The sequence below is a fragment of a genome, unplaced genomic scaffold (genome assembly GCF_019419815.1).
Source record: "Pyrus x bretschneideri cultivar Hongxiangsu unplaced genomic scaffold, Pyrus_bretschneideri_v1 Contig4, whole genome shotgun sequence".
Classification (NCBI taxonomy): domain Eukaryota; kingdom Viridiplantae; phylum Streptophyta; class Magnoliopsida; order Rosales; family Rosaceae; genus Pyrus; species Pyrus x bretschneideri.
Genome location: NW_025999723.1, coordinates 3,344,628 through 3,372,548, shown reverse-complemented (window position 1 = coordinate 3,372,548; position 27,921 = coordinate 3,344,628). Strand labels below are relative to the sequence as shown.

At 36.2% G+C, this 27,921-nt stretch overlaps 2 protein-coding genes across 2 annotated transcripts; one reads left to right on the top strand and one right to left on the bottom strand.

Annotated features, from left to right (window-relative positions):
- The first annotated feature begins 14,841 nt into the window (after positions 1-14,841).
- Positions 14,842-16,700, top strand: LOC103938642. The gene has a single exon (XM_009348666.3). The coding sequence runs from the start codon at positions 14,932-14,934 to the stop codon at positions 16,483-16,485; it is 1,554 nt and encodes a 517-aa protein (XP_009346941.2). The 5' UTR covers positions 14,842-14,931; the 3' UTR covers positions 16,486-16,700.
- A 4,793-nt stretch (positions 16,701-21,493) lies between these two features.
- LOC103938648 (zinc finger A20 and AN1 domain-containing stress-associated protein 1-like) lies at positions 21,494-22,392 on the bottom strand. Its single transcript, XM_009348673.2, has one exon. The coding sequence runs from the start codon at positions 22,326-22,328 to the stop codon at positions 21,876-21,878; it is 453 nt and encodes a 150-aa protein (XP_009346948.2). The 5' UTR covers positions 22,329-22,392; the 3' UTR covers positions 21,494-21,875.
- Between the last annotated feature and the right edge of the window lie 5,529 nt (positions 22,393-27,921).

Genomic DNA, 27,921 nt, shown 5'->3' with positions numbered 1-27,921 from the left:
TCACAACACAATTCCCTAATCACGCAAAATATAAATGATAATACCCTCCAAGTACAAGATATTATGGTACAGAAGATGATACAATTAGCAAGTCATGCACTGGTGGTGAAGAAAGTAACAAGCTCTGCTTCTTCCGCTCAAACGAAATTAAAAAAAAAAAAAAATTGTAATTACTAACCGTCCATCATAAACAAGGGTGAGCAACAGTAGCTCCCCGGTTTTTGTAGACAGCAAGGCTACATCATTCAGCAACCAAATATAAAAACAAAGTGTGGAGGAGAGAGATTAGCCAAAGAGACGAGAGAAAGTGAGGGAATACAAGGGTGTGTGGGTTGTGTGTGTGTGTGTGGGTTTTTACCAACTAGTTTTTATCTTGATAATTAGCTCTTTTGCATTAACTTGATCCTTCCATAAAATAATATTGTGTATGCTTAGATACCTACCAATAGTGATTTTATGTTTAATAGCAAGAATATTAACAATATCAATTCTGGTATGGTTATGAGTATTATTTGAAAAATAAAGTGAAGACTTATGAATGTTATCTTTTGACCAGAAGTTTAAGCGAACTTATCTGGCACCATAGCAATATTCCTGGCAACAGTGCTAGTGGCATTAGCAAAAATTAGACAGCCATCTGCAAACTTTAGATTAGTAATTCTATAACCTCTAGTGTAGTCAACAGACCAACATTACTTCTGGATGATTCTCCCAACTTATCCAAGTGTCTGATCAAGGGTTCCATATAAAGGATAAAAATATGAGGAGACAGAGCGTCTCCTTGCCTAATACCTCTATGAAGACAAAAATAACCATGAGATTTACCATTAATAAATATAGAAAAGGATGTTGAAGTAATGCATTCCATGATAAGCTTGATCCAGTGATCATTAAATCCAAATTTAGTAAGCATACCTTTAATATAATCCCAGCTGAGGAAGTCATACACCTTTTCAAGGTCAAGCTTAATGGCCATTGCACCCCTTCTACCTTTTTTACTCTTAAAAGAGGCAAAGAGTTCATGCGCATTCAGTGGCAAAAGCTCCCTGTTTCTTGGATATGCAATTGTTTAACAAAGGCTTAATTCTACTCACCAAAATTTTAGTATTATAAGTAACATTACAAAGGCTAATCGGCCTAAAATTAGAAACCAATTCAGGATTCTCCACCTTTGGGATGATAGCAATATTAGTATGGTTAATCAAACTCAGGCTTGAACCATTGTTGAAAAAATCCTTAACTAAATTAACCACTGAGGGACCAACAAAATCCTTAACTAAATTAACCACTGAGGGACCAACAATCTCCCAACAGTTTTGATACAAGGAAGCATGAATACCATCTGGTCTAGGTGCTTTCAAAGCACCAATACTTCTAACAATCTCATACACCTCACTATCAAGGATATGCCTATTTAATTTACCATTATGCTCACCACATATACAAGGCTCAATAATGCCATGAAATTATCTAGAGATCCTTGAGAAGGTCTAATAGAAGCCAAGAACCTAATTTTAAAATCCTCCACAAACACCCTCTCCAAACCTTCACCCTTCGACCACCAATTGCCTTGATTTTCTTTTATTTTATTAATTTCATTTCATCTCCTTCTTATGTTGGCCACCGTTTGGAAGTATCTAGTATTCTTATCTCCAAGTTGCAACCAGTTAGTTCTAGCTTTTTGGGCCCAAAATAACTCCTCATTCTTTAACACATCACTTAGCTAGTTTTTAATTTTGATCTCTTTATCAAAAAGGTTACTAGGATCAAACATATTCATAATCTCTTGTTGGATATTATTCAGGTCCCAAAGAAGACTTTTTTTTCTTTCTTTCGAATAAATTCCCAAAAACTTCTTTATTCTAATTTCTAACTAGAAACTTAAAAGTCCCCAAGTAACCCTTAATCTTTTCACAAGCACAACCAGAAATATTTTGCTCCCAAGTTTTTCCTACAACATTTCTAAATCTAGGATGGGAGAGCCACATAGCTTTAAATTTAAAGGTGCTCGCACCCAGATTGTTACCACTCCTATAGCTATTAGTCTCAAGCAAAATCGGGCTATGATCAGACCCAAATATAGGATGGTTATGAATAGTAGCATTAGGATATAAGTTAAGCTAGTTCATGTTAGCAATGGCCCTATCTAGTTTCTCGAAAATAATGGTATTATCCTTATGACCATTGCACCAGGTAAACAAAACACGGTGACGGAAATAAAAATTAGATTTCCTTCATTAAGGCAGTTATTAAAGTTAACCATGTGATTATTAACATTTCTATCACCTCCAATTTTCTCTCCCATATTAACAATGTTGTGAAAATCACCTAGTAGCACCAAAGGTTGGTGAAATTATTACTTGGAACTAAAGAGATAATTTCATTCCATAACTGGAGTTGGAGACTCTTTTGGGGGTAAGCATAGAAACAAGTAAATAGGAAGTGTTTATCCGAACATTTTTCGGTAACTTCACAATGAATAAATCTGGAATTATTGGCAAGTACATTTATATTAATATTCAGGTCATTCCAACATAAGCAAAGGCATTCAGCCCTGCCATCCCCTCTTGCAAAAAAAAAACATTCCAGCAAACTGCTTAGACAAAATAGCACTATCAAGGTCAAACTTCGATTCAACAATACAAAAAACATCTAAAACATTTAAACAATAAAGAAAATAAAACTGATTGGCAAAATCAGGCCTGCCCCAACCCCTACAGTTCCATAGCAACAACTTCATTAGTCAACATCTTCCAGGTTGTAGCTTGGTCTCGCTCCTCCTTTAGCTTCACTTTTTATCCTCTCCCTATTTCCTCCAAACTGTTCTTGTTCAAACTCTCATTCTTCAGTTTCCTTAAAAACTTCACCCCCCGTCTCAAGATTCGTGAGCTCTTTCACACTCTTCCTCTTACTACCACTATCTATAGCATGCTCCGCCTCACCACTCTTCCCACCAACAACCCCTGTATTAGAACCCTATCAGCCATAGGGCACTATTTAGACACCAAATCAGCCTGCAAAACCCAAGTTCTATTACCTCTGACTACATTCTCATAATTTCTACCATCTCCATGAGCAGTACCCCTACTTCTATTATTATTTCTAGCTCGCCTCACAAGCACCTGAATCTACCCCTCATCCTCCATATGATGCTCCTGAGTGTTATCACCACGAGCCTAGAAATCCCATTCCGTAGAGCTAAACTCATCAACCAAAGTAGGTTGAGGGAAAAATAACATAACCTTATCTTTTAATTCGTTTTTGGTCTCCTCACTAACTGGGAAATCAGTTGGGCAAATCAAAGGCTCATCTACAAAGATCCTATCAACTAGCAAACAACCATCATTATCATAATCCACAGGGCAGGAATGCCTCTCACAGCGCTTTCTTCCATGGTAGAAACAAATTTCGAAGGGCTTTTCGTAGCTCAGCAGCAAAGGGCACTCCTCATCATCATTCACCACTAGAATCCTCTTAAGTGGTAGTCTAAGATCCATTTCAAGTAAAACTCGTACAAACATACCATTCAGACCAGACATGGTGGTCTTATCCGCTCTAATAAAATTTCCCACATGCTGAGTAATTATTTCCAATATCTGAGTATCCCTGTATTGAACTGGCACCCTTGGAATCCTTAACCAAACTTTCAGGTTGGAGATAAAATCAATGTCCCGAAAATGGACATTCCACATTTCCATATGAAATATTTGCCCTTTGAGATACCAGGGCCTATTATCCAAGCAAACTCCAATTCCTCCTCATCAGTGAACTCAATGGCATACCACCTATGACCAAAATGATCGAGATAAAATGGATTCTTAACTCTATCCTCCCAAGTTAGACCAAGTTTCCACTTAATGGTCCTCGCATCCAGCTGCTTTCACATAAGCTTTCCCATAAGGACCCTGCTCTCCATGTATTCGACATTAAGGTTTGAATAAATATTGGTAGAGACCCTGGTAATACCACTCTCCAGTGTGAAGGTGCCACGAGCACCTTCCACCGCCACCAAGGGTTGCCCATGCAAAGGGTTGGCAAATTTATTATCCCACGAAGTAATTCTGGGGCTATTAGGGATATGAGCTTGCCTAGAGGAAGAGGCTTCATGTTGGGAAATGACCGTCATGATTGAAATATGGAAGTTCATGCAGAGAAAAATAGGATATGGGATAGAAACAACATCTAACACCCAAACCCTATAAGTATGATTTTTGTTTTTGAATCACTCAATTTCGTTGAATATTGAAGAAGTTATGAACATTTAAAATTTACCTAGTTTCTGGTGAGTTTTCCAATTTTTCCGTTGACCAGTTATCTTTCAGGCTATTTTCCGGCCATCTCCGATAACCATTGGGCTTCCAAATGGGTATAATCTTGTTCTACACTTTTCTATCTTCATTTTGGTATATTATGGGTCGAATTTGGTTAAGAAACAATTGAGTTACGAAGTTTTGAAAATTGCCCAAACTTCCTGCCAAGAGCTCCGAAACACTTAACGGAGTTTTTAATGGAATGACCAAAATAATGGATGGTGGACAATCTCAGGGACCATTTCTATTGATTTTCAATCTCAGAGACCAAAATTATGTGTTATGCAAATCTCAGGGACAATTTTGGATAAAAAGCCATTATTTTATAAGGCTCACTTCTAAGGTATATTAATATAAATAAAGGCTTCATTAAAATGAGAGTCGACAGGGGGAAAAGGGGAAAACATGGAAAATTTCTAGGGTTAGGGTTTTGCCCAATTGCTTCAATTATTGTTGTGTTTGGGTGGTTTCTAGAGTATTTCTTCTCTCTAATTGGAGCTAAGTTAACTAATTTTCTAACTATGTGGTTGGAAATTCCTCTAAGTTACATGTGTAGTAGGAAATTAGGGCATGAGGGTGAATTGAGTGTTTGCGGTTTGAGATGCTTGGAAGAAGCAATAATGATCACTTTGAAAGAGGTGATTTCTATAGTGTGAAGAAGGAAGATGGGGGATATGCAGAGGCTAAGGACATTCCCAAAAAATCAATCATGGTTGGTGGCGTTGGCTTTTGAAGGTTGCCGTGAGGTGTGTGTTTCCCCAGGATGGGCATGCAAGGTAAGTTCCCTATCTTATGGGCTTATTACCACAATGTTAATTATGGTGTTAGAGGGAAGTTAAAGGGTTGCTATTACATGTCTGGATTTTCGACTTCGAGCTCAAATTATGATTTCTTGAAGATAATTCTTAGGTTTTACATGTGTAATTGTATTGCGTTTATGAGTCTCGAGGTTGAGCATGCTAGTTTCGTTGGTTGGATTGTGTTCTACCAATTATTGGTTTTTGGTGCTTGTGTGCGACTATTGATCTTCAACAGTTGAGTGTTCAGTGTAACTTTTGCTTTAGATGAGATGAAGAGAATGGTATCTTTCTTGAAGGCTAACTCGCCGTGGTTTATCCAGAACACGGCTCGAAAGTGGCCGTCTTGGCCGTTGACTTAGCCACTTTTGAGCTATTTTTTGGCCAAACCATAGCGAGTTAGCCATTGATAAAGGTCGTCTCGTCAAGAAGCATGATTTTCGTTTTCGTTTTTGAATCACTTGATTTTGTTGAGTATTGAAGAAGTTATGAACGTTTAAAGTTTACCCAGTTTCCGGCGAGTTTTCTAGTTTTCCCGCGGACCAGTCACATATTTTCCAGCCATCTCCGGCAACTATTGGGCTTCCAAATAAGTATAATCTTGTTCTACACTTTCCTATCTTCATTTTGATATATTATGGGTCGAATTTGGTTAAGAAACGATTGAGTTATGAAACTTTGAAAATTGCCCAAACTTTCAGCTAAGAGCTCTGGGACATTTAACGGAGTTTTTAACTGAATGACCAAAATAATGGATGGTGGACAATCTCAGGGACCATTTCTATTGATTTTCAACCTCAGGGACCAAAGTGATGTGTTATACAAATCTCATGGACCATTTTGGCTAAAAAGCCGAAAATAATTTGTCATTTGTATTATACCGCATTAAAAATATCACACCTAACATGTGTTCTCAGATATACACAAAACTTTCTCAAGGAAGTCATGCACATAGGAAGTAAGATGATGATAACTCACGTGCACATAATTCGATCCATCTCTTTGGGCAAGGGGAATGAATGACTGGAAACATAGAAGAGAAATAGAAAGAGCATCTTCTAATTAGGGTTTGGGTTTTGTAAAGGAAAAGTGCATGCATGTGGGAAGGTGGTGTAGTGTTATGGGACCAATGGATTCAAAGAATGTCGAGCTAAAGCGCAACACTAAGTCCTTCATTTCAAATGTGATGAATGGGAGAGAGGCCACGGAGTGTGAGGAGTTGTTCCCTCTCATGTCCCAATCCATCACTACTACTTCCCTTATCTCTTTCCATTTTTTATAGGTATATATTTCTTTGCAATATTTTGTCAAACGTTTTTTGGGCGGAGCGTTTTTAATTTTTATTTTTTTTTGTTTTTGCGCAATGAAAATGTTACTCTTTTATGACTAAAAGGTTACAGGTTCGAATCATAGAAATAGTTTCTTTACAAAACAAGAGTAAAACTACGTATAGTAGACGTGTTTCCCTACCGAACTCTCGCAAAATGAAAAACATTATTAATTTGAAGTCGTCCTTTTAAATTTTTAATTTTCCAAAAAAGGCATTGCACTACTAGAAAATCTAGAACTAGAAGTGGGATTTTAGTAGTGCACACTGATGTTATGAGAGAGAGAGCGGAACACAAGTGTTTTGACAATGCGGAACACAAGTGTTTTGACAATGCCCAAAGTTGAGGTAGTGTTTGAATTTCTGTTTTCTAATGGGTCCAATTCGACGTCCAAATCAACACTTTGGCAATGGCCACCCTGATGATTCACTGCTTCTTGACAAAACCAGAATTAACTTTTAATTTGTTTTTCCTTTTTATCTTTACCTTTTTAATTATTTTTCACATGGTCTCTTTTACTCCATTGCTGTCAAAGCGACAGCCCCCCGAGCATTTGATGACAGTAAAACGGCAGCATAAAACATTGTTCTTACAATGTCGTTTAATTGCATGTCGCATTTCCTTTCCTTAATTTAGGAAAACTCGTTTCATGTTAGTCTCTTTCTCTCTCTCAACATGAGTGTGTGTATTTCTTTTCTTACATGACCAATCACGTCAAGAAAGAAAAAAGAGATAAGAACACTGATTTCGGTATAGGTAAGTTACTCTCGTCATTTAGGCAGGATAAACGATACCATAATTAATATCTTTTCTTTTGAGGCTAAAAATATCTTACACTCAATTCTCAAGTTTGTTAGTACATCATACGTTGTCATTTTGATTTTCCCCTCCTCCTGTTTAATTTGAGTCAAACTTGTGGTTTTAGTGGTGCAACCTCTCAAACTTTGTGCTAGCAGCCAAAAATTAGTGGAGGAACCCTAAATCTATACGAAAATACTCAATTAGGTAAAATGGTTTTCATGTACCATTATTCAGATTTTCAGATGATAGAAAGAGACTTGCACTAATAATTTGAGTCCAATTCAAACAGATACACACAAACATATATTTACAAGCGTGTTATATTGTCATTTTGAAATCATATCATATTTTGAGTCTTTGACTCAGAAGTGTGGCTTAAATCAAAAGCTTGCAGAATGTCCTTGGACTGTAAGGAGTTCACGTTATCCATCCATATGCCCTATAATTAAAAGCCTACGTCAGTCATTAAATACATTCCAAAAAATTATTTCCAATCTTCATCGATCGATCCCTTTGACTTGAACGAGAAAGTGGGAGAGACTATGTATAAATATATATATTATGTATGTATCATCACCCACTTAGTTATATGGATGATGGCATCAGCCCCATTATTATAAAGATATACGTATATTTATGTATATATGGATTAAAATGCACCCACTTAGCATGCTCTGACTCTGACCTCACCATCCCTCCGAGTCGACGTTGATGATGATTTCCTTGTTGAATGATGTTAAATGAGGGGGTTTGCGTGGCAGCGTGAAAGCAATGACAGGCCAGCATGCTCCAGTTCCAGCCACTTTGGCCGTCGAGATCAGATTAAAGGCTGGTTTGATATTGTTGTGCTTTAAAAAAAAACCATTTTTATTGTGCTGTGAGAATAAGTAGTTATGAAATAAAGCAGCAGAGTGTTTGATAAACTTTTTTGTAAAAGTGCTTTTGAAAAAAAAACAGTATTATAGAAACTTTTATGTAAAATAGATGTGAAAAAAAAAGCCGGTTTTTCAAAGTTGGGTTTTGCAGCTTCTTGTTTTTGGCTTTTTTTCATCCAAAACTGTGAAAAAAAAAACTGAAGCTGAATGTTTACCGAACACAAAAATAGCTCTCAACTTTTTTTGATACCAACTTTTTTCATAATCATCTCAGTACCAAACCAAGCCTAAGTCAGTCCGCATGGTGCCACACACACTTGAAAATTACCAATTTTTGTAGTCTCTTTTTCGATCATTTGCTAATTAAATACGATTTTAATTTGTTTTGCCTTGGCTCTCATAGTGTACTTGGTTACCATCATGAAGCTAATTGGACCCTCTTCTTGTTTCATCATCTCAATCCTTGACCTAGTACTCTCGTAATTAGATGGGTCATATCCGTATATATCAATGTAAAAAACTTACAGTTTGGTTGGTCAAGAGTCTTACCATCCAGGTCTTGTTCTATTCCTTTATATTATCAAATGCATAGATAAATAAATAAGATAGGGAAATTTCTAATATGATCAATATACAAATCTTTGCTAAAATGATTCAGAATCTTGTATATATGTTGTCACTATTTGCTTTTAATTATTTCAGTAATTATAATTTGTAAACTCTTCATTTCAACCAATTTCTCTAAAAAAAAGCTTATCCATGTCCAAATTGGCCATATGAATTACACATGTACACTCTTTTCACCTTGGTAGTACTGTGATTTCGGAAAGTTCAATTATATATAACTCCATTTGAATTATAAAATCGAAACTTTAGTCAACGCTAAAGTAATGGAATTGACTATATCATGTTGTCTCCCATGCAGATGCAATGCTGCCTGTTTCCGATTATAAATTTCAAATTAAAATTTACATATATGAAGTTATTTTGAATGTTGAGAAGGAAACTGAAGCAAGTGGTGGATTGTCTTAGTGGATAAGGTTTTTTTTTTTTTTTTTTTTCAACTTCATTTTGTTGAAATTTTTTAAATCGACAGATCTGAGGATCCCACTCTGATGACACCGATATTGTTCCTAACTTTACCATCTATCCAATCCGTCATGTGTGGGGTTTTACTACAAAAGATCTTGGTATTAGTTAGAGTAGGGTAATCATATTTAAAGCCACCCTTGTTGACTACCCCTCACGTGTAAACTAGTAATCCATACGTGAAGATCCACACATTAGCAATTGAAACAACCCAATTTAGTGGTCCACATGTGGAGATCCACTCCAATGGAGTCTACACTTGTTTTCAATCTTTTCAGGAAGGATACTATCTCAAATTTTACTACCTGCCCAATCCGTCAAGTGTGGAGTTTTACCACAAAAGGCATCGGTAATGTTAGAGTATGGTAATCATATTTAAAGCCACCCTTATTGACTTCCCCCACTGAAATGAGACTGTCAACACATTTTAGATCCTAAATATGTTTTATTATAAATTAAAATAGTTATATCGCTTATAATAAAAAAATTATACTGAACATTAATTTATGACAAATTTAGAGATCCTGCTTCATTATTTGACTAGTTTTTATATAGAAGTCAAATGCAGCATTTTAAAACAGAGACAAAGTGCATGTTACCCATTTTTTGTCAGCTTAGTCGGCAGAGAATCCAAGATCTTCTTTGAGTTTTGCAGATTCGATAACATTCGGTGCATTGCATTCGTAACAAAAAGCCATGTCCGCATGTAAAAAACAAAACGCCTTCTTCTTAATTTATTCTTTATACAATATTATCTGATTAAATCACAATCTTCGAAACTGATGTAAACAATTTAATTCCAAATTAATAAATTTTCTTGTCTTTTTAAAAAAAAATGGCAATCTTGGATTTGCACTGATACTCGCACCTTCGATAATATTTGACTGTTTGACTAATGGTAATCATATTAGTGTACTTGATTATAAATTTATAAGAACACTATCACAAATCTGGAATCACGATCAGGGGTTATAGCTGTTTAATCCGCTTGTGCGACGGATCTAGTTTTCACCAATTATCCATTCAGTTTCTGCCAAGTGTCATGTTCGTGCAGATGCAGACCAAGAATATACTGGGAGCTTGGTTGGCATCCTTTTCCAACAATTCTTGAAAAGCTAGCTTTTTTTCAGCGAAACAAACAAGTGGTACGTAGTACATTGCGATCTAGTTGATCTTTTACATCACTGCAAATCCCGTTGCCTCTAGATATTAGCAATGCAACAGACAAAAGACAAAAAAGATGTTAAAAAAGGGTGCATACTCAAACCCTATTAATATATATATATATGTGTGTATACATACATACATACATATGTGCACACTATGATAATGAATAATACTTTTCTTATTTCGGTTAGAAGGAAACCTTAAGGGGACGTTTGTTGCGCCGGATTATCTCGGACTGGATTAGCTTCAAGGACTAAGCTGGACTGGCTTAGACTAGACTAAACTGGACTAACTTAGTGAAGCGTTTGGTGCAGTATTGGACTAAGAAGCTGGATAATAACAAATTCTAATATTATATTATTTAATATATAAATTATTAATATTTTATTATGATCTTATCTTTTTCTTCATCTTTTCCTACCATTTCCGTCCCACTCTTTTCCTCTTCTCTCATCGTCCCACCCTCTCCTTCTTTTTTTCCTCTTAGACCTCTCAATTCATGTCTCTTTCTCATTCCTGGTCAAACTCCTTATTGATTCCAGTGTCTATTTCTCTGTCCTCCCTCCCTCTCTAGCTATGTGTTGTTCGAATGGAACCTCACGGCTCCAATTTCCGACGAGTTGCAGGTTTCCCGATGTGTTTTCCGGCCAACCCTCGTTAAATTGGATGAAGTTAGCACCGCCAAAAAATTCATCACCATCCCTAGACCGAGATCTTAGCTTTGAATGCTCGAATCTGTCATGGATTTGAAGAAGCCCAAACAAGCCGAGACTTCCAGGCCATTTTCCGGCCACATTCGACCACATTTTGGCCTCTATTCAGATAAAATCGTAATCTTGTCACTCCCAGCTTCAATTTGGTATATTTTATATGAAAGTTGGTTGTGAAATGGATTTGAAATGGAGTCGGAAAGTTAATGATTGATCTAGGTGACCGGAGATGACGAGGAGTCTGTCGGGAGTGGTCGTTGAGCATGACGAGGTTTACAAAGAGAGGATAGTCTTAGCTAGTCCCATGGTTATTGGGGGGTCTCGCTAAGACCTCTTAGTGAAGGGTTTTGTCCATGCTAGTCCCCTTTAGTCTCATTAATGTTAGTTCCAGCATGGAACAAACACAGTATTGGACTAATAGCTAGTCCAGTCCAACTTAGTGAGGGCAAACAAACGCCCCCTAATAGTTATAGTTGATCTTGTCAATATTTCTTTCCACATATACAGATAGTCAAAAAAAATAATTATGAGTTTTGCAATAAAATAATGACACGTAATGAAGAATTAGTTCGTTACCGAAAATAAAGAATTATTCTAATATAATATCAATCAACTTGATATGTATCATAATATTGAAATCCCCACAAACAATGAGAAAGTAAAGCTCTTAACCGTCCCATTCATTACGAATTATATACATATGCATGTCAAATTAACCCCTTCTACGCAATATCCATGTGAACAAAGGACTCATTAGAATACAACTTGGCAGTCGGCATTGCCTTTTTATCTTTTGACATGATGAAAATTGTAATAATTAAACTAGTTGTACGTGTTTAGAGAGAAAGAGAGAAGCACTTTAACCAAGACATGGAGATGGGGAGATGTAGGAAGGGGGTGATGGCTTGCCTATTCGTTTTCCGACAAGTAAACAAAGGAAATCGTCTCTGCCGTTCCATTGGTAGGCAAAAGCTAAGGCAAAGTAAAAAAGAAACAAGCCTTTAAACATCCTCTCTCTCTCTCTCTCTCTCTCTCAGGCAGTAAGACCACACTTCCTGCTCACCATGTGATGAGGAATGAGTAACCTAGTGCCTTTTATTTAATCTTACATGTATCCCTATTTTCTCTACACCCAAAAATATTATTTTTTCGCTATACAATTATGTTATTTAGATGCACACAATAACAGAGCTACGGAATTAATGGATTCAAATGACCCCAATGGTCATGCTTGGTCTTTCACTAATTAATCTCGTTCGATGTTCATTCGAGACGTTTATATTTAATATTTACCCTAAAATCTTTGATGATGAAATATCTTTAAGAAATAATGAGGGTAAAGGAAAGGAGATTGAATATTGTGAGGAATGGTACTGAAACATTTCTCAACATTGTGAGGTTGGGAGCTTCTTTAATTATATCTTGATCGCAAAAAAATTCTAACTTCGTCATCAAACACACTTTATCAATTACATTGATAACACAATATTTTATTGAGACAAGTCTACTATCATTTGTGAGATTATATGTATTAAAGTATATGTTAACAACTTAATCAGTTTGTATATTCAAACTTGGTGTATCATCATTATGTTAGCTAGCTAGCTAGCTAAGATGCATGGTGAAGCATCTCTCCATCAAGTGACTCTTCCAAGTTAACCTAAGGCCCCGCACAGCCGCTACCCTTCGATGAATTCAATGTCAAACAACATATATACTTGAGGTTGGTATTTGCACTATAGGAATATTACTACCACATCTAATGGCACCTAAAAAAAATGTGGTTTGTGGCCAACTCATGGGTCAAAATCCTACTTTAAGCTAAGGAAATGTAAGGGATATTACATTTTTTGTACCACATTAGTGTATTATCTGATGTGTTAAGTGATGCGTACATGTCACGTTAATTAATGAATTTATCTCATTGAATATTAATTGTATGAATCACTTGCCACATGTGATATTACACCAATGTAATATACCTATATGATCTCTCTAACGTTATTCCTTTAAGTTAACATATCAACTTGCACTTAGTGCAAATTGAATCAATCATTACCTTTCTTTTTTTATCTTTATCATTTTTACATAGAATACAATATAATATTCCTGGAGAAATTTAAAATATATAGATCCATGATCAAATGAGAATTATTAAGCAGTATATACTAAATAAACTTTCTTGTTTCATAGAGCTTATAGTACCTAATAAGTCCTTCGGGTTAACCCAAATGACAAAGAAAAATCGTCCCTAATAATTCATTTTCCTATAGTGTATAGGTTACGAAATATGTTAGGGTTTAACTTCCTCAAGCGTAAGAAGGAAATTAAATAGATCTTATTTGGTAATATTCTCTTCCCAAATTAAGCTAATTACTAATCATAACAAAATTTAGTTTGTGAGGTCACTACTTTTCTTCATAGATTAGAGCTTGCATCTTTCCTTCTCAAGTTAAAGTTGTTGGATTGAATAAATAATAAATAATACACGACAAATAAATCAATCGATGAGAAAAGTCGTTTATTTCTTCACAACAATCAAAAGGAAAAACCAAAAATGGTATGGCCCTCCCACTCCACTTTTGTAGAACACACAGCATCTAAAAAAAACGTTTTCAGCATCCAAATAGCCCCTAACAGTTCCTCTTTACCGACTAATGTTTTAACTACAAAATTAACCGGAAAAGACAAACCAATGCTTTAACTACAAAACTAACCACGCCTTGTGTAGGTGGTCGTGACAGCGGCGGCAACGTTCCGTCATTTCAAGATATGCATTAGGATTATGCTTTAAAATATATTTTTCAACCGATTGGTCTTGTCTTGCTTTCTCAATCTGTTGTGAGTTTTTTGCTTATCTGTTTGTTGGGCTGATTGGCTTTATCCAAATGTACATTATATTGTTCAATGAATATTGCCCTCGACCAAAAAAAAAAAATACAAAAACATGTCTTGTGTAGGCCAGCCTGACATTTTTACCCAAATTCACTCCTTGAGAAACCTTTTAGCGACATATATTCTGTCACATATTTATTTAAATGTTATAATATGTATGGACAACATAGTTACCTCTTCGTATTGTTTTACATAATTAATATAGAAATTTTTAAGTTTTTATAAACTGAAATCGAACTCACACAAAATCAGAAAAAAATGTGTCTTAAAGAGTGAGTGTAGTTGTTGAGTGTCATACATGTATCTGATGGGTCTTGAATCCTATATAACAACATGCCACAGTTGTCAAATTCACACTTCTAAAGCAAAATAGTGTGTTATAGGAATAAAACGCCGATAACTTATTCATAGATAAAAGTACCAAGCCGACATAAACCATCTTGAAAAGCAAAAGCAGTAAAAAGTTTTGCGACCTTGCGTGGTAATATCACTGTATACACCATGTCATTTATCCATGTTATAAAACCTAGCACGATCAATTAGTAACAGGTGGGGTCGTGCGACCGTCGTATTTGAAAAAAAAATTCTTAATTATACACGTATTATAATAGAGACTGACAAGTAATATCAAGTGGCAATGACCGAAAATTCCTCCTCTCCCTCTTTTCATTTTATTTAATATTTTAATATTTATTTATTAGACTTTATATGTAACGCCCACAGCACCTCACGAGCTTAATTTACATTTACAAAGCTTAGCCAAAGCTTTTCTTCTTCCACCACCTCCCTCCATTATTTCCATTAGCTTCCTCTGTTCTCTCTCTCTCTCTCTCTCCCCAATTCCCACACTTCAATTATCTCTCTCTTTCTCTCACTCACTGGTTCTACTCATACATCATCTTCTTCGTCTTCTTCTCAAATTTAAACATTTTTGTTAATTTATCATAAAATATTTATTCATGGCACTTGAGACTCTGCTTCTCAAGGTGAAGACAGCAATCTCCCACCGCTTCGACGCCGTGCGAACCTTCACCCACCACCCGCACCACCCACTCAAACCGGTAAGAAAATCAAACGTCGGCGTCTTGGCCTTCGAGATTGCCGGCCTCATGTCGAAGCTCATCCACCTTTGGCAGGCCCTGTCCGACAAGAACATGATCCGCCTCCACAACGAGTCCATCTCCCTCGATGGCGTCCGAAAAATAGTCTCAAACGATGACGATTTCCTCCTTGCCCTCGCCTGCGCCGAGCTCGTTGAGAATCTCCGCCTTCTCGCCAACTCAATCTCCCGACTCAGCACCAAATGCGAGGACTCCCACCTCCGCTCCTTCGACCGCGTCTTCCTCGAGTTCGCCAACTCCGGCCGCGATCCGTACAATTGGGTGCTCGGATTTAAAGAAATGGATGCTAACACTGTCAAGAAGTTGGAGAGGTATGTCACGATCACGTCCACCCTCCACAGAGAGATGGACGAGCTTGGTGCGCTCGAGAGCGCGTTGGGAAAAGCCTGGAAGTGCAACGAGTACGAGATTAATAATCATTCCGCGCCGATGACAAGTAGTACTAAAGAGCAAAAAATTGTCGATCTTCAGCAGAAGATCGTGTGGCAGAGAAATGAGGTGAAGTATTTGAAGGGCAGATCGTTGTGGAGCCGAAGCTTCGACACGGTCACTTGGGTTATAGCGAGGTCGATTTTCACTGTTCTTGCGAGGACAAAGCTCGTTTTTGGTATCGGACAATGCCCTCCGTTGTCTTTGCCTCGGAGCCTCTCGGCCTCAGCTACTGTCCATCCGTCCAACCAATCGACATGTCATTTCGTATCAGGGCCCTTGAGATCCCCGAAGCTTGATCAGCAAGATAACAAAAATTCTGTGTGCAAGTCGTACCTTACAAGTATCACAAAGATTGACCATCAAGATAAAAAAAAATCTCTGTCCAGAACGTTCGCTGATATGAAAGACAGTTCGGAGGATATTGGGTTTTTTGAGTCCAACTCGAAGCTCCTCAAGCCACCTGCGAGCACATTAGGCGCGGCGGCCTTGTCGCTTCATTACGCTAACTTGATCATAGTGATGGAGAAGATGATAAAATTCCCACAAATGGTTGGCGTCGACGCGAGGGACGATCTCTACTCGATGTTGCCGAGCAGCGTAAGGTCTTTGCTACGCGCCCGGTTGAGAGGGGTAGGGTTTTCCGCCAGCGATCCGGTACTAGCCGGCGAGTGGAGGGAAGCGTTGGGGAAGATCCTAGAGTGGTTGGCGCCGTTGGCGCACAATATGATGAAATGGCAAAGTGAGAGGAGCTTTGAGCAACAAAACATTGTGCCAAAAACAAATGTTATGCTTTTGCAAACTTTGTTTTTTGCAAACAAGGACAAGACGGAGGCTGCCATAACTGAGCTGCTTGTGGGGTTGAATTATATTTGCAGGTTTGAGAGGGAGATGACGGCTAAGGCCTTGTTTGAATGCAATAACTCCATTAATGGGTTGCTCAATTTGCAGAGTTCTAGCTAGCTAGTGAAGGAAAAAGAATCAAACCGTTTTCTTTTTCTTTTTTTTGGGGTTATTTTAGTTCGTATTTTGGATTTCAATTTTGATTTCTGAAATTTTACCATCGTGTTTTGAATTGAGCTGCGTTGATAAGATCTTCAGGGTTCGTTTTTGTATCGAATTCTCGTTTGTATATGATGAAATAAATAGATATAAAATGTAAATGATTTGTTTCTTGAGATATTTTCCGAAATCAAAAGTAGGGGATTATGAATTTTGAGATTATAGTTCATGCATGATCATGTGAAAAATATTTGTTGATACTCTGTACCAATAAAAGATCACAAAATAAAATTTTAAAATAAGGTGAATATTTTCTTGTGAACTTGTAATACATGTGTTTGGTTATGAACAATTCATTAAATAATAAAGGGTAAAGTACAAAAAATTACCTCAACTATGGGTCGAATGACACTTTATACCTCATCTTTTAAAATTGACAATGTCATATCTCATTTTACGAATTTGTGACAATATCATACCTTCCGTCAGTTTGTCTGTCATCTATTCCGTTAAGTACTGACGTGGCTTAAAAAAATTAATTAAATATTAAAAACTAAAATTATAAAATCATTTAACAATTTTTTTTCACATGGAGACCCACCCCTTATCCCCTTCACCTTTCTTCCCTCCTCCCGTTTTCCCTCACCCCAAACCCAGATCCCATCCCCACTTCGCTCTCCCTCGCCGTGCCTAGAACCACCATCCCTCCTCTCTCTCTCTCCCATTTCCTCCCGTATTCTCTCTACCTTTCTCCCTTTCATGTTGCAACAGCAGCCTCGTCGGCTCTACCATTGTCCACAAGCTCCAAGCCCTAAACTTCACAAACCTCATCCTCTGCACCCACGCCGATAGCTTTTCGTCTCCGAGAACCTAACCGATTCGGTCGTTGACATGCGCCTCGGCGAGCTTGCCCTCCGCACCTACAGCTTCGCTAGTAAGTCTGCGTCTTCTGACAAGGAGTACCTCTAGCTATCCCAAGCCTTCAGTGATTTCTCCGCCTGCAACAACGACATATCGGGAAAATTAAAACGACTCGTAAGCTTGCCGTCGCCTGAAAACGCGCTGACCTCTGAATTATCTGAGGCTGCGCCAGAACTGGAACCATGTCAGGGGTTTTTGCAGAGGGAGAACTTCTCAACCGAGATCATCGAGAGCATTTCGCCGAAGGATCTTCAGCCGACGATCAAGATCTGCATCGACGACCTCCAATCGCTGTCACTTGTCGTGAAGCAATCTGCAACGGCCAAGCTCAGGCTTTTAGCGAAGAATCGGGTTGATAATCGTGCCTTGATCTGTGAGTCCAGCGCCTTTCCCGCTCTAATTCCTCTACTACGATGTAGCAATCCATGGACGCATGAGCACGCCGTCACGGCGCACACCCAGTTTGTGAAATTCCAATTGGGATTCGAACAGGGGAGAAAGAAAATGATGGATGCACGAGGCAGAGGTGTCAAAGGGGTAGCAACAGAGCACACCCAATTTGCGAAATTCCAATTGGGATTTGATTTGTTTAGGTAAATTAAAAATTGGAGACTGAAATAGGGAAAAAGGGTGAAGGCGATGAGTTCGGGGGAGACAGGTGGGGAAGATGGTTGAGGGTGATGAGTTTAGGGGGTGGGTTAGGGGAAGACGGGAGCGGGTGGGATCTGGGTTTTGGGTGGGGGAAGATGCGAGGAAGGAAGAAAGGTGAGGGGGATAAGGTGTGGGTCCCCATGTAAAAAAAAATTGTTAAATGATTTTATAATTTTAGTTTTTAATATTTAATTAATTTTTTTAAATCACGTCATTACTTAACAGAATAGATGACAGACAAACTGACAGAAGGTATGACATTGTCATAAATTCGTAAGATGAGGTATGACATTGTCAATTTTAAAAGATGAGGTATGAAAGTATCGTTCGACCTATAGTTGAGGTAGTTGTTTGTACTTTACCCAATAATTAAATTCGGCTACAGTACAGATTCTATTTAAGCAGACGATATTAGGAATGAAAATTCAACAACAAAATTTTGAGTATAATTGTAAACGCTCTTAACATTTTTAGCTACGAGTCCATCATTGGTCAAGACTCATTGGCGGAGCTAGTATGAGGTCATTATTTATTCATGACCCCAACAACTTCAAAAATCTTATGTATATTTGTATATGTATTGTATTAGATCCTATAAACAGCTAGGCAAACTAAATACACAACTTCCTTTACTTTTTCTTCTATTTTTTCTTTATCATCCCTATCTTCCGTTTATCTCTTTTTGAGTGTAACTCTATTGTGCGCTCTCTTGGCAGCCTTCTACATTACTCTAGCCACCCTTAACAAGCCTCCACATATCATGATAGTTGTTGACATATGTTAGCATATTCCTTCAACATATGTTGACAAGAATTGACATGTTCCTACTAGGTGCTCATCGAAATGATCCAATAATAAAAAATAAAAAATCCGTCAAAATCATGATTCCATTATTTGGTAATCTTGACTTCGCCACTGCCAAAACTTTCAAATTCAGTTTATTCCAACGGGAATACTTGATACCGTATGCTTTATTTATTTTATAAAGGACTCCCACTTAAACTCCTAAATAATATAGCCTTTTAATTTTCGGTTACAGTGTAATCTAGCCTTTTTATTGTGACCACTTTCTTTTATTTTCCTCACTATTTTATTAGAAAAAGTATATATAAGTAAAAATTATGTCAACTTCGAATATATGATTTCTCACTATTCAAGCACATTTTATGCTCATCAAAAGTACTTTTTATGGTAAGGAATGTGTAGCTTAATTAAGAGTATTCTTTGTAGCTGACGCAGCATGAAGTAATCAAAAGAATTACCAACGTAATCCTTTGAAGAATAAGTCTAGAATTCACCAAAAATTTGAGAGAAACTCCGAAAGGTTGTTGTTTAATTGAGAATTGAGTGATCGAATGGTTACATCTAGATGACTTAAATAATGATTACAAAGGTTTGGAACAACTCAAAGGACTTCTAGAAATTTAAACAACATTAATTAAACATTAATCGACGAGAAAAGAAGGGTCTGATTTTATTACAAAACTTTAAACACTATTTTGGAAGCTGAAATGACCTCAGATGGCTAAAATCCATCGTACATCACGAGAAATCCATGAGTTGGACTCGTGGCGTAGTTCCTTTCCAAAAATGTACCATGGGCCCAAATCAAAGCTCGGACGTCAAATTTGCAAATTCTTACTACATTCTTTTGTCTTTCGGCGGTCCATTTCCTCTTCGATCCAATCTACCATTTGTTCTACACCAATAACATTTGAAATTTCTGAGTTTGAATTTCTCTTCTCCAATATTGATTGAATACAAAAACTAATCTACCCGTGAAAAAAAAAAATATATATATATATATATATATATATATATATATAACTTACGAGACTGCCGAATTTAATTAGCCTAACCTACATTCGCAAGCGCAAGACGATATAAAAAATTGAATTCATGCAAGTAAATCATGTAAATCCAGAAGGGACTTCATGTGAGCATGTGAGTCTGAATCTCTACCTTTCGGCCAGACCCAAACACTAGTGGACTAAAATCCAAACACACAAATTCAAAGAAATAGGAATAAAAAAGTGTTTGATCCTCCAGCTAATGGCATCTTGCTTAGTGAAATTCATATAATTGCAAAGATGCATTGCCCCACTTATAATATATATTTGTAAAAGATTCTTGGTTGACATTCATATGATCATTGTATTTGATATGTGTTAAAAAGCACTCCAAATTGAACCATCTGGCATTGAAAGACAATTTATAGGGCATTAAGTGAATGTGTTTTAGTTTGAATTGAAAAATCGAATCTTGAGATCTTTTTCCTTTGTATTGATACGAATCATGTTGTAGGAGGGGCAAATCTAACACACAACTTTAAGTGACTGTTAAAACATCTCCAATAAAGATGTCAAATTAAAATGTCAAATTTCACTTATTGGGGTTTTTAGATCCAGGTCCAAAAACATAGAATGTTTTTAGGAGTGAGTCTAATTATCTAATTATATGTTTTTATTTCTTTTATACTCATTTTATATTTTCTACAAATATTAAAAATCAATTAAAATCTTCTAATATTATGTATTTTCCAACTCCAAAAAATATAATTAATATCTTATAACAAAAAAACTAATATACTAACATAAATTTATTTGCAAAACATTCTACCCTAACTCAAGTAACAAATATATGAATGTATATTATACCCATAAGTGAGATATGAAACCTAATTAAAAGGTAGAAAAAACATAACATACCTACAAGTAAGACACATTAATCTGTGATATGTTGATTATAATATATATATATATATATATATATAATCTATCATTTAGGTAGATAAATATAATTAACCTATGATATAGGTTGATTATAAAAATTAAAAATAAAATCTATAAATAAGGTTTAAAGCAGAAGGAAAAACGAGAAATAACAAAAACAAAAATAAAAAGAAATAAGCAAAGAAATAATTGGGAAGAAATTTGATTTTTTTTTTAATAAATCTTGTCATTGAACAGATAACTATTGATAATTAAAAAATTAAACATAACAAATTGGACTTATTTTAATAAACTAGACTCTTCTTACTATTGGCTCAAAAAATTGGACTTATATCAAGTTTCCCCTTCATTGGGGTTAGTAAAATAATCAATAAGTGAAGAAATTAAAGAAATATGTGTCCAAAAGAAAAATTGGCGTTACTTTCAAATTTGGAGTGAAGAATGTCAATCCATGTAGGATTTTGACATTTCCTTTGAAACCATAAAATCACCTTTCTTTTTGTTAAAGGAGTCCACATAAAATTTTTTGGTATTTATGTGGCAAATTTTTTATAGGCTACCCAGTTATCTTAAGCCCATTAACCTTAGGTTCCATATGTTGAAGAAAAGCCCACTAATCCTAGGCCCATTATGTTGAACGAAAAAAAAAAAGTGTGATTGATGTTCTTGGTATTTGGAGAGTACGAGTATGTCCTTTTACCGGCTACGGGACCGATTGTTTGCCATCGATACTATTCGTGTGTACGTATTGATACATCATGGATAATATCAATATTGTACCGATGATATGTCTTCTATTTTTTTTCTTTTTTTTTTTTTTTTATAAAAATATTACATCATGCATAAAAATTTTCTAATAATTAAATCTCGACTTTAATTGTAATTCAATTAACTAAAATAATTATATTGTGTCTCAATATATAATCAATGACATAAAATCAAAAGGAAAAGAATTACAAACTCGAAATTGAGCAATTAAACTAACAAAGACAATGTTATATCTATGCCAACTAAACATTATGATAATTAAGTTGTTCACCTAGAACTCTAAACCCTCCACTGCAGCTTATCACCCTTGCAAAGAGGGTTTTGCTTGGTCAAAAGATATTGCCCAGTCTTCTTGTAATCCACACAGCATGAGTGTTCTTCAGGGTACCTATGCTTCCCACAAAACACACCGCCGCAGCGGCACTCGAACCCTGTCGGGCCGACCCTTTTCTTGCAGCTCAAGCACCTCTTTTTCTGCGATAAATCTGATGAACCTTGTGAAGATTGTGGAGGCAAAGAAGAAATAACGGCTGCGGTAGCGGAGCTTGAGTCACTGAGTGTGTTGTCCACTGAAGCTAACCCTACCATGGCTGCAGGCTTAGCAAACTGCTCTTCTTTCAGGTACTGTCTGTAGCACTTTGAGCACATGTTCATATTCGTCACAGAGCCAAAGAAGCCGCAGCCTTTTGCACAGCGTGGAGGCTCCATGTTGGTGTCGTTTGGTGAGTCCATATTTGGTTTCTTGAATCTCTTTTTGTTACTTTCGTAATCGCGGAGTTAAGTGATACAAGGGAGGTGGAAAATAGAACTTGAGACTTGGAATCTAGAAAAGTGAATGCTCTCAATTATTAGTTATGAGGTTTGGCGAGTATGTGAGTAGTTTTATAGTGCGAAGGGGTGCTCGCGCCTAGTGATGTAGGATTAGGAGCGGTATGAATTTCCTTTTCCTATTAGGATTGGTTTCTAATTAACCTACTCTGTACAGATTTCTAAATGTTTTTTGTTTCCTTCTTTTTCTGGTAGAAACTTTAAGTCGGTGGAGTGCAACCTTGCTCATTCCCTAGTGTGGTGGTGCTGACCTCCCTAAATTGCCGTTAGTTTTGGTTTAATTAATTTAAGACACGAATTTTAAAACTTAACCTAATCTAACGACAATTAAGGGGGTGAGCATCACCTTCACTTTAGGGGATGGGCAAAAATGCACTCAAGTCAGTGGGTTCGGAATCCACACAACAGACGCACAGACACACACACAGAGATATATATAGATATGACCAATATGTGAATTATTTTCATGCGTAAGAGTCTTTTCAAGTCAAATTTATAGATCGAAAAACCAAAAATAACTAAAAAGAAATCAAATGAACGAATCCATCAATTACAAATAAGCTCTGATTGATTCAAATGAGAAAATTAACACAATCACTCAATGGTAAATTTCCATTCTTACTCTTACGTTCACTGTCGTCGTTTTCTAAAATTTATTTGGTTCCCAAGCTACTCCGGCGCATCTACGGCTGTACCAAATATTATTTCATATCAATTTAAAACAGAAAAGAGAATTATATATATCAACTGAAGGTCCTTCCTTTTGACAGCGCCAAGATTTCATGAACTGTTACTCTTTCCTCAATGCATCAATGACAGAAACTCATGAAGAATAGAGCTTTTGGATGCGGTATCTTCGGAACTGGAATCAAGGTGATAGAAGGGCTGTACAGCAAGAGGAAGAACTTGCCTGCACTTAAACTGATGTGAAAAAAAAAATCACTAGCTTAAAGTTTAAGCGAGCCACGCAACATGCAGTCAGTCCTCTCCATGTAGTCTGTCCTCCGGATGATTTTAGTTTTCACTTTGGGCTTGAGTATATAGACGTCCAATATGTACCAAAGCGAGCAACGCTTGAATGTGTGTTTAGCTTCAATATCGAATCTGTGATTATCCACAACATAGCCCTCTTCTAGAGTTATATCAGCTTCGACTAAACGGGCAATGCCAAAGGCACCCAAAGAGGTTTATAGCAAATTTTTTTTTTAAAAACATCAACTAACTAGAAGTCTTAATTGTTTTCAGCAACTTTCCGGATCCGGTCCATATAACTAAAGCAACATCCTCTGAAGTCAAAGTAGTAAAACAACATCTGAACCATCCTGGTTCTACGTAGTGGCAGGCTGAGCCAGGAGTCACATTGATCTTGGCACTGCTCAACAGCCTATTGTTAGACCGAGTCGTTAGTCTGTTTGAAGTGTTGTATTTGGCTTCGAAGACTTATCTCTTCGGAGTTGGATAGGCTTAGGACTTTGTCAACGTCTTTAAGATTTATGTTTGTATATTTGAATTTCAAACCTCCCATGTAAATTGGGTTCTCAAACCCTGAATGTAATCTGTATATTGGCTATAAATATACGCAACCCAAGTCTTTCTGTGTATGCAAAGTTGATGTGAAACAACCATCTTGTCGAATATACAAAACCTGCAGTTCTTAAGTTTGTATTGTTAGAGTATGAGTGTGATTCTCATAGTTTAGTAATAATCATTGTTATTTCATATTGGTATAAAGAGGTCTTAATGTGTTTATAAGAGTTAATTCAACTTTGGTTTGGATTGAAACTCTACTGTTGGCTTGAGAATAGAACTCATACTTGTACAAGGATTTGGTCTTGTATTCCTTGTAGGATTATTATAGGGTAATCCAGATTTTGTAGTATAAAAACCACAAGCCCTGCTCTCACAAATATACGCTCTTATTGTTCCAATTACCTATAACTTGGAGAACATTGAGTTTTGCAGAGAGGAGAAGGTTGTGTGTAGATTTCTCTAATGGCTCTTAATCCTAATTTGTTGAACATAGTTATGATATGGTGTCTAGCACTATTCTTTCCTTTGATCAATGCCGTAAAGAACATGTGTGTTGCTGCCGATGCATGTCGGGCTCAGGACAGATGAGGGAGGAAACACGATAGCCTTGCGTTGGTACAGAAACAAATCCAATCTTCACCATGTGTGGGATAGGGAGATCATATAACAAACTATGAAGGACTATTATGACAGAACACACGGGAAAGACTTCGGCAAACAGTTTTGCTGGTATGTGTTGCAGATATTACTTCAGTATGTGCATATACAGAATATTTGGAGTGATGATTGTGATTTAGTTAGTTAAATCTTATGTTCTTGGCTAGTTTGTTATAGAGCTTATATGGTTGCTCTTACATGTGGTATCAGAGCCAATGGATTTTTCAATTAAATTCAATCATTGGTCCTTCAATCTGCAAAACTAATTGCGAATTAAGTTAAAGAATAAGTTTGTTTATTGGTTTTATAGAACGATGATAATACGACGTCGTTTTAGTAATACCCTTTTGTTTTTATTTCTGACCCTGACAACGTAAAAGAAAAACTAGGGATTTATTATTTAAATTTTTTTTTTTTTTTTTTACCATTATCGATCCAATAGGGGAGAAACTCGTGTTCTTCAATCTGGGAAAGGGTGAACTTATTCTTGCTTGCTTCTTTGGAGATCAATAAAGAGATTTAGCAAAACACATTTATCTAACATCATAGTTCTAATTTTGAGAATTATTGCTTCCGCTGTGTTCATTATGATGTCTGAAAATTGAGGTAATTGTGGTTTCTTAATCCTTTATATGAATAAAGATGTGCATAAAATATGCCTTGTACAGACCAAATATTAGTAACATAAAAGAAAGATGAAATCTTCGTTTGATGACATTAATAAGTTTTTGTTTGTCTAGGAGATATTAATGTTCATGGTTTGTCTTTTTTTTTTATGGGAATTTATGTCGATGGATTCTGGCTGTCACTTTGACGATGATTTTGGGTCGGCGCGTCTGTAACAATGGCGATTTACTTCGATAATTTGCAATGGTACGAGGTCCATCGGAATTGGGAGTGATGGCAATCCGCATGGATGGGTCTCGAGCATTGATGGATAATTTGTTTCGTTGATTTGGAACCGAGGAATTGCAATTGGGTTGACGAACACGGGTCCAATGATGCATTCAGGTAACTCAGTTCACTGTTTCATGCATAATTAATTGTTCTCCTATATGCGTGATTATAGTACGAAGAGTTGGAGCATAATGAATTAGGGCTTTTGTGCTATTTCGAGTATGCTTGTTTGTTTATATATATATATATATATATAGTGAAGGCATGATTACACTCGAAATCCCTATAGATGCCAACTTGTGATTTACGTGAGATGTCGGTAATCACGATGTATTTAATTGCGGGGAGCAGCACTTGCACATCGTATTGTCAATTCCTGATTTTCAATTGGTTTGATTTATATCAAGTTTGGGTTGGAATGGATTTGACTGCATATCATATGCAAGTCGGCATGTATTATATAGAAACAAATACAAATGCATATATATAATGGATGCCAATTGCTTTGTGATTTATATATAATAGCATATATGAATGAAATCTATATGCATATGGAGATAGAATTCGTGCATAGATGTTGTAATTATGGGCATGCGGTTTTATCTATATCAAATAGAACTTGCACAAGTTTCTTTGCATATTGATGCATGCATACAAGAAAATATATGAACAGATGAATGAACATATATGTGAAATATGTTTTGGGTAGAATCGTTATTGTGCATATATGACGGATCTGTATACAGTGTAATTTGGGTTTTATTTTGTAATGATCTTATTTTCATTAGTTGACCCAAATTAGATTTTGTGGCTTGAAGACTTGAAACTGATCATTGAGAAGCAATGGCATTGCGTGAGACTTCAATGCGAAATGTTCTGTTGCCAACTCTTATTAGGTATTTTGTATATGTAGTTTTAAGACCTAAAAACTGATCGGGAGATGAATGGCATCATTTGAACTTAAATGCATGGCATTGAAAATTTAATTAGTTGTTTTGGCATTGACCTTAACCTTAAAAAATTTACTGGTATGATTATATAGGTCAAGCTATAAATTTTGAGAATTAGCTTGTCTCATCCATATACAGGGATGATAAACAAATTGCTTATGTGAGCTATTGTCTATATTCTTGTACAATACAAATTGACATTGCCGAATGCATATTGATTTAAATTTATGAATTCATAAGAGGGCATGTGCTTATTGTATTGTGAAAATCATCGAGTTTAAGATGCATGCTTATTTTTTATATATATATATATATATATATTTGTGATTTCATATATGATGCATGCTTCCGCTATTATGCTTTGGTTGAAATCACAAATAGGGAGGAAGATGAATTTTGAGTTTTCCAGAAGAAATAGTGGTCTTGATTATCTCGTTTTAATCAAGACATTGTTGTGATATATATCCAGACATTATCAAAATTTGGTTGATCTTGCTCGATGGATATTGAACTAGTTAAGATCAAATTGAATGCAAAAATATTGTGCTTGCTATTCTGATTTTGATCATTGTTGAAACTGGTAATTTTGGGTTTATGTGAGATAAGTTATTCCAAATGGATTGTGACTATCTTTTGATACATAGACTGTTTTGCATAATGGTTTAGGTGTATATGACTAAACTGAGATTATGCAATAGGTAAGGAATCGGGAACCAATTGGTTCATATCTCTGGTTTCTTTATCGGCTATGCAGTATATTCTGCTTATGCTTAAGTGGGAGAATCATATATTCGAATGTAAGCATAAGGCTAAGAGTATTTAGGCCAGCCATTATAATTCATTTGGATGCTTGCAAACCAGTTTATGGTTTTATTGAAGCAATTGGTTGAATTATTTATGTTACTTAATTTGTTTAAGTAATGAGAAGTTTAGTGCTATTTGCTGGAACTAAACTTAACTTGAAATAGTGGGAGCAAACCAATTTATGTGTTTGTTCTAGTCAAGTAAAATCACATTGTTGTAAATACAAATTGGATGAATGTGATCATGGAATCTGTTTGCATATTGGTTACGGCAATTGATCACATTGATAAGACATTCAGTGTATTGCAATGACTGTTAGTTAATACAGTTGATATTAACTTATACTTAACTTGTTTGTGTTAAGTATGGCCTAGATAAGTGTGAGCAAATTGGTTTGGTTTTTTATCAATTTTGGGCTATATGAGTGGGAGTAGACGTCTTGGTTTACTCTTGAGCTTAGATACATTGCTATGAACATGAACCGGACATTGTGATTTGTAAGTTAAATCTGTATTTTGTGTTGCAGAGGCAATTATAAATTCATTGTTTTGGTTTATGTAAGCTGGTTGTGTCTATGTACTAGTGTGTTGATGAATGACTTATGTGATCACCTTTATATTGAATTTGAGATGATTATTTACTATTGTGAATCATACTCA

Bases quoted from the DNA above. Each gene is read 5' to 3' on its own strand.
- LOC103938642 (XM_009348666.3), top strand. From the start codon at position 14,932: ATGGCACTTGAGACTCTGCTTCTCAAGGTGAAGACAGCAATCTCCCAC.
- LOC103938648 (XM_009348673.2), bottom strand. From the start codon at position 22,328: ATGGACTCACCAAACGACACCAACATGGAGCCTCCACGCTGTGCAAAA.